The 8,097-nt window shown below is 35.0% G+C and overlaps 2 protein-coding genes across 2 annotated transcripts; both read left to right on the plus strand.

The window, feature by feature from the left end:
* Nucleotides 1-1,258: 1,258 nt before the first annotated feature.
* On the plus strand, nucleotides 1,259-8,097 carry LOC133515638 (uncharacterized). Its single transcript, XM_061848208.1, has 3 exons — nucleotides 1,259-2,044; nucleotides 6,196-6,435; nucleotides 7,337-8,097. The coding sequence occupies exons 1-3, from the start codon at nucleotides 1,303-1,305 to the stop codon at nucleotides 8,095-8,097; spliced, it is 1,743 nt and encodes a 580-aa protein (XP_061704192.1). The 5' UTR covers nucleotides 1,259-1,302.
* On the plus strand, nucleotides 5,747-6,749 carry LOC133532884 (trypsin-like). The gene has a single exon (XM_061871747.1). It carries the CDS (start codon nucleotides 5,877-5,879, stop codon nucleotides 6,624-6,626), a length of 750 nt encoding a protein of 249 aa, XP_061727731.1. The 5' UTR covers nucleotides 5,747-5,876; the 3' UTR covers nucleotides 6,627-6,749.

Consider the following 8,097-nt stretch of genomic DNA (forward strand, 5'->3'; position numbering starts at 1 on the left):
TACATGTAAACAAAGGTTTACCACAAATACATAATATAACTCATGATTGCTATCCAGATCATTTGGAGACATAAAAACGAATCAGTTTGGTATCCTTGAAAAAAAGGTCACAATTTTTTATAAATATTAATTTCTTAAATGAATTAAATTTGTAAAAGACTGTTGTTTACGGTTAATAATAACACACTATTTATTAGAATTTTAAATATACCAAGGTTCTACGGCACCCAACTTAATTATATCGATGTAAACTGTTGTTGCGTCATAATTTTTATATCTACTTTCTCAGTCGCGTTGTGCCCGACTTTCTTACTTGTCACTAAAATTTCACTCTTGCATAAGATACAAGCGAGTTACAGATACAGGAGCAAACCAATATTATTGAAAATAGGAATATGCACGAATAAACCTACGTTTTTATTGTTCTTGTTGATTAGCCACGGAACGAAAGAAAGGTTTTTACAACGAGACCAGTTAATTAGTTTTTTTTTGTGTTATAGGAGGCAAACGAGCAGACGGATCGCCTGATGGTAAGCGACTACCGCCGCCCATGGACACCCGCAACATCAGAGGGGGTTGTAAGAGCATTGCCGGCATTTAAGATTTATGCAGCAGCAGCATTTACGCTCTTTTCTTGAAGGTCGTTAACAATTCGCTCATATTTAGCATACTTAAGGCAGCGTTTCCACCAGAGATGTGCGAGGATGCGCAGCGAGGAATATATTTTTTTATGAATGAATGAATGAAATGCGTTTATTTGATTAACATTATGCACAGGTAAGATAGTAGAGTCAATAGTATTATGTTTAGAATCAATTGAATCACTTCATCTATCTGTCCTCGCTCAACCTTTTGTGATTCTAAGAGTTCTTAACAAACACATTCCTCGATACGGGTCCTCGGCTCCTCGCATATCTCTGGTGGAAACTCAGACAAATACTTTTTGCATTTAGAAACAATTTAAACCTGTAATGACGTGAAATACATAATTTCTTTTACATCACACGTGTATACCTGTCAATAAAAAATGTAATAAATTACTTATTATCAAAAACAAAAGCGTATGCGCATATATGCACTATGACGTAACTTAAATAGGTACTCACAATTTTATACATCGCACGTGTATAGGTACCGTTATATAAATTTAAACAATGTTATAAAATAAGATATGTTTCTAATTTTTATTGCATCATTGATTACTAAAATGATACCTAAAGAATTGCCTATATAAAGCTCCTTGCACTAATGAATTATTCATATCATTATATACTCACTAATTGTGTAGAAAATAAACCTGCAATGTATTTTTTAATACTTTTCAATAGCTTTATAGCAATTAGTGCATTAGAGTTACGGGTATTTCACGGCGTTGATTTAGATCCAAAGCAACACCGGCATTTGGTACTTCTCGAAATAAATGGTTGGTACCCAAAAGACGATGCAATTTGCACGGGCTCCATAATTAGTGAAGAATGGATAATCACAGCCGCACACTGCGTCGCCAACGAGGGTGAGATTGAGTCGATTACCGTGCGACAATTTAACAAAAAGATCAACAGGATTCTAACGCATGTGATGCCATACGATATTTTTACACATTCATTATTTATCAACGATATTAATGCGGTGTCCAATTTAAAAAATGATATTGCTTTATTAAAAGCTTCAAATAGAATCATCTTTGATAATTATGTTTCGCCGATTGAACTAGCACAAGTTCCACCTCATATTGGCGATTCCGTAATAATGGCTGGATATGGAGTTAACGAGATCACAAAGATGATGCCGCGACAAGGAGTAGCAAAACTTACTAAATGCCCTAGCGATGATTATGAAGATCAGTGGTGTATATATGACCATGTAAAAACTTCACCTGGAGACTCCGGCGGGCCACTGACCCATAACGGCAAATTGGTGGGCATTATATCTGGAGGATATAAATGCCTGGGGAAATTTCAACTACTGCCATGCTTAACAAATTATCCAAAAGTAACATATCACTATGATTGGATATTGAATGTAATGATTTACAACGGAATGTAAAATCCACATATTTAGCTCTTAAATTATTAAATAAATAAAGAGTATTGAGGATTTGTATAATTTTAATCTGCGTCTTTATTTCTTATTTATTATGACATTCACCATAGGGGTACATATCGTCACACATAGGTGTGAAATATCCAAAGAAAATGCTAACTAACCATTTATTACATTTTCATTCTCACTTCGTTTGTAACACAATCTAAATACAAACCTTTACCCACGTATTCCAGAATTTGAACGTGTGGTTCTGTAACCTTCTTCCACGTTGCCTATCGTGCCAACCATTGTCTGGCTAAAAAAAATTGAGCCCCAAACTAAGCAAAGCTTGTACTATGGGTACTAGGCATATAGATAAATACATCCGATACATTGAAAACACCCATTACCCTGAAATAAATATCTGTGTTCATCACACAAATAAATGCCCTTCGAACCCGAGACCATCGGCTTCATGACCTGACCGGTCTTAGGTGTATGATTGAACTGTTCGGTAGCGCTCCGCTCGTGGACTGCTCGGAGCGTTAACCACGGAATACTATATGTTCTGTGCAGTTAACCATAAGAAGGCCCTAGCAGAAATCCAATGCCTTTAGGTACTTGCGTATTCTCCGTATCTAATGAGGCAGTGAAAATGACGTCTACCGTCAAGTATTTAATTTGTAGAAACCATGAGGTGGTTGTAATAATAGGTACATGTTTCATACAATATCTTTACGAAAATAGGAAATAAAATACAAAATAATTATATTATGTTACGATATTTTCTTCGTCACTCATTACAGTACATGACTTAGTAGAGTTTGAAGGTCATAAGTTATCCAAATATCGTAAATTAGATAAATATTATTATCAATAATACTCGTAATTGGCATATAAATATATCACATACAATCTATTTTAGTAAGCCTTAATTGCTGCAAATTTCTTATAAATAAATGTAAGTAACTAAGAAATTTGCATATTACCTACACTGATAACAATGTACAGGCACCGTTTACTTCCATTAATTAAAAATGTAGATAATAATAAGTAATTATTACTGAAAAATGATAACATACGACTGACTTCCACATACAGGGGAGCTTATAAAATTGAATTTATATAGTCAATTACCCACTACGTAAACGTGTTAAATAGTCAATAACTCTATGTTTACATGCTTTGTACCGAATGTTTCCACACATATGTTCATTTCCTTGATGTGAATCGAGATTTTAACCTTTTGAACGCCACGCCTATCGCACTCGGCGCGTAATCGTGAACCTTGTCGGTACGCATGAAGGTTGATATTGGGCTGTAGCCGCGCGCGTCATATGACGTCTTTGGCGGTCAAAACGTTAAACATCAATTACAGTAGAGCGGGGCATGTTGAGTAGTCGGGTAAGTTGAGCAATTGAAAAAATCTTAGATTACCAGTAGATTACACGCCAGGCTGGAACATTAAATAACAAAAATATAGCTGTGGTGAGATTAACATATTTATGTTTATATATTTATATTTATTTATTTATTTATTTAACACCGTGCAAGCTTACAGTACTGCACCAATGGGAAAGGCGGCTGCCAAACTTTGCTACTAGGTGGCGCCACTAGAGTTTGTGACATGACAGTAGTTTGGCCCCACCTTTTTTCTTTGAATAAATAAATTATCATAATACTTAATGGATATGTGAGTTACCACAATCAAATAAGTTTTGTATGAATATAATGAGATATTTATGTACCGGTCTAAATAGTTTTTAATATTAGACATGATCAGGTGGGAGCTTTGTATCTGCATTGATATCTCTGTATGAATTTACATCACAGGTGAATTCTGTTGGTGCCTCATAATCGACATTTAATGCTGGATTCAATTGAATATTATTATTTTAGTCGTAAAATATCAACTTATATGATATTGTACTTTTTCCTTGACATTTTAAGCATAATATTTTCGAGTGAAAACAGTACATAGCCAAATATACTTAACCTTTCTATGAGGTCTTTTTCCCCTTTTGCGGATGCCTTGCGTTCCCGTAAAAGTTCTTTTAACTGTGTTACAGTCAGACGTCCATATTTTTCATGAGGATCCATTTTATTGCGTTAAACACGATTATTAGTATTATTACGTACATGAAAATATCCTACATGTTCCTGTCAAAACAAAACTTTTTATTTTAATGATACAAAATTTAATTCTTATACAGAGAGTTTAATTATGAAGTTCTATTAAACATTGGTTTATTAAATACAAATATTTTTTTAACTTATAAATTTCAAACAACGAGTTGGTCGAGTGAATTATATAAAACTCAAACTCTAGTGGCGCCATCAACAATTAGATTTCAGCCAATGGGGAAGGCCCATTCGCTTACACGCTAGAAACATATATGTCAGGAAAATAAAAAATAAAAACATGCAAACGGATAAAATGACAGGAAAGATAAAATTTACAAATTCAGCCAATTAATTACAATAATTCAAATTTAGAAAGTGTCTAGAGCAGTATTGCATAGGTAAGCTAAACTATTTGCAAACATCCCATCCATATTGACCCTTCGCAAGTTTCTTTGTGGCGCACGGGATGGAGAGAAAAAATATTTATATTTTTTGCATTTATCTGTAAATCTACTAGTCTGTAGATCTGCGAGAACAAATCCTACAGGCATCTGTAATAGGTAAATTTAGTCTTTAGTTAATTTATGTGGTTATTGATTTAAATACCCACAACTCTTATTTATTCTGGTAGAATTTATTTTCGTAAGGAAACAGGGGGCCTGATGTTGTGCAATTCGTATGGGGCTAGGTGATCAATGGAAATTATAGTAGTAGTAGTAAACTCTTTATTATTGTACAAAAATACATATTAAAAGTAACATACAATTAATAAGAAGTACTAAGGCGAAGTTATCCCGTCGAATTTATTATGCTTATTGATATTTAAGGAAAATAAAACGCCGTTTTTTAGTAGTCGCTTTGTAGAGAACGTTTTTTAGTTGTCGCTTATTCATGAATGTGCAGAAATTCGTTCGTTCGTCAAACAACTTTCCAACATTATATTATAAAATCACATTTTCTATACATTTTTTCTATATAATTCACTATCGAGGCAAGGCTTTAATAAGTTTTTTTTTATCTGTTGACGTTAATGTATGCTCCATTGACTTGATTTCGAAGACCCACTGTTTAGTCTTTACAAAGCGGTGAACTCAGATATGCTCAAAGTGTCTAGTTCTACCCTACATAATAAATAGAGTCAGGCCAAGCTAACTGTGCAGTGATTTTGAAACTTCTATGAAACTATGACGTATAAAATAATACTTGTACAGTCTGTGCTTCGTCTAACTCTATGACGATATAGCTTTATTGCAGGTTTCCTGACGAATATATTTCAATGTACTTGGTTTATTGATTTAACACGATCATTTATGATGACAAAGAGAGAATTGAATAGATTTATGGATATCGCGCTAAAGGTTAAAATTATCCTAGCGAAAATGATGATAATCTGTTGTGCACTACAACAAAGTCTGAACGTGATCTCTGGGGGGTGTACTCGTACGAAAAAAAACTAGTACTTACAATATTATAAATTATAAACCGTCATTTTTAAGAAGTGTATTGTCCTGAATTATATTGCACAATGTAGTAAACTTTCTAATTAATAGTAGTTACAAGTTGTTCGAAAGTCACAAGAAAAATAAAAATATAACTGAACTTTGTGTGATACTCATAGCTGAAAAAATATTTACAAACACTCTATACCCGGTATCATCAAAAGTATATACCATTACAAAAACTTCTTCAAATGCACATCACTAAAACCTCTAAGCAAGTGAGGAACAATGTATTTATTTTTATTTTTAAACACCTTGATAGCGATTAGTGCATTAGATGAATCGCGAGTTTACAGCGGCAACGATATAAGTCCAACTGACCAGGGGTATCTAGTGGTTTTGTTTATAGCGACCGGAAAAGATGACCCTGTAAGGAAATGCAGCGGCTCTATGATAAGTTCAAATTGGATAATTACCGCCGCACATTGCTTGCCAGCTGAAAAACCGATAAAACTGATCTTAGTACGACAACAGAATAAAAAAGTTCAAAGAACACTAGGGAGAGTGAAGCCAATCAATGATCATAAACATCCAACATATATTCAAGGTAATAATTCAATAGCAAATAGTGGATATGACATTGCTTTATTGAAGACTTCAAAACCACTAGTATTTGATGACTACGCTAAGGCGATTGACCCAGCAAGAGTTTCGCCAAGGAACAATCAATGGGCAATAATTGCTGGATACGGACAGAACGAGCTCGGAAAGTCCTTCCCGCGACAAAGTGCAGTTAAAGTTTCGAAATGTTTTTTCGACAATTCTGGACGTTTGCTGTGCTCAAACAGTAAGGTAAAGAGTGGACACGGTGACTCCGGAAGAGCACTTACGTTAAATGGCAAGCTTATAGGCGTTGTATCTGGAGTGGCAAAATATAACTGCGAAGAAACAAACCCAAATTTATCATGTATAACAATTTATGCAAATGTAGCTGCTCATTATATGTGGATAAAGAACGTCACGGGATTTAAAAAATAAGTTTTCATATCACCTATTCGGAAAAGGGCTTTTCCTTCCCTGCTAGGGGGGACCAAAGTAGCACCTTTCTTCTCTGCTATCGGCACTGTCTGTTCTGGTATAAGATATTAACTCAATTACAAATTTTTTATAATCGACTACGTGAATACAATTTTTTAGCTTATACAATATTTAGACACATAATAATTTCCTCAAAGGTGATGTGAAAATCAGGGTGTGTCAAACTTATTTTCAACTTCGGCGTTTATACTTGAATCCTTCACTACCCTCAGAATTCAATGTACGCCCAGTGCCCACGTCGTAAATATGTAATTCTGCTCCTTTGTGACATATTCTACTATTAAACTAGACTGGCCAAATAAAACTGACAAATTCGGCTAGTGATTTAGGTACTTTTATTTTTAAAAACTATGTAAACTTGTTAGATGTAAGTACACATTTCATACGCAAAGGAATCATGCGATGTCTGACATAAGCTTTTTGTTCGAGGTGATTCCGCTTATAATTATTTGAAATTATACATACATGTTTCACAATTAGTTTCCAATGTACCATTTAATTACAGGGTCCTAACCCTATACACGTACCTTGCATAAGATGTGAAACCGAGCAATACAATAATTACAAAACATCCTGTACAACCAACAAAAGGATATAACATGACATGACACAAACTAATTCAATGCAATCAGCACAACGCAACGAGTAAGGAGCAATGTATTTTTTAACATTTTTAAGCGCCTTAATAGCAATTAGTGCATTAGACGTGTCCCGAGTTTATAATGGCGTGGATTTGGATCCAATAGATCAAGGATATTTAGTACTCCTGCGTATTTACACCACAAATGGCACCAGAATGAGATGCAGCGGCTCAATCCTTACTGCTAATTGGATAGTTACCGCCGCGCACTGCTTACAAGCTCAGAGACTGATTACAATGGTTTCTGTCGAACAAGACACTAACGAAGTCAGTAGAACATTAGGTACTGTAAGACCAAATAATACTGTATCTCATCCATCATATGTTCATGGTAAATACTCAATGGCAAATACTCAATACGACATTGCTTTATTGAAGATTTCGAAGCCAATATCATTCGATGAATATGCTAGGCCGATCGAACTAGCAAGAGTTTCGCCTAGAAACAATCAATCGGCGATCATAGCTGGATATGGATTAACCGAGCTCGGCGAGTTATTGCCCCGACGAGGTGTGGTTCGGGTTACTAAGTGTCCTTTTAACCATTCTGGGTTTCTGTTGTGCTCAAACAGCACGGTAAAAAGCGGACCTGGAGACTCTGGAGGAGCACTGGCGTCAACCGGCAAACTAGTGGGAGTTATATCGGGAGTTGCAAAGTATATTTGTGATCTATATGAACAAAACGATCCTGAATATCCCTGTACATCAATTTATGTAAATGTTGCCGCTCATTCTACATGGATAAAGAACGTTACGGGGATAAGTACGTAG

Source organism: Cydia pomonella, chromosome 2, assembly GCF_033807575.1.
Source record: "Cydia pomonella isolate Wapato2018A chromosome 2, ilCydPomo1, whole genome shotgun sequence".
NCBI lineage: Eukaryota > Metazoa > Arthropoda > Insecta > Lepidoptera > Tortricidae > Cydia > Cydia pomonella.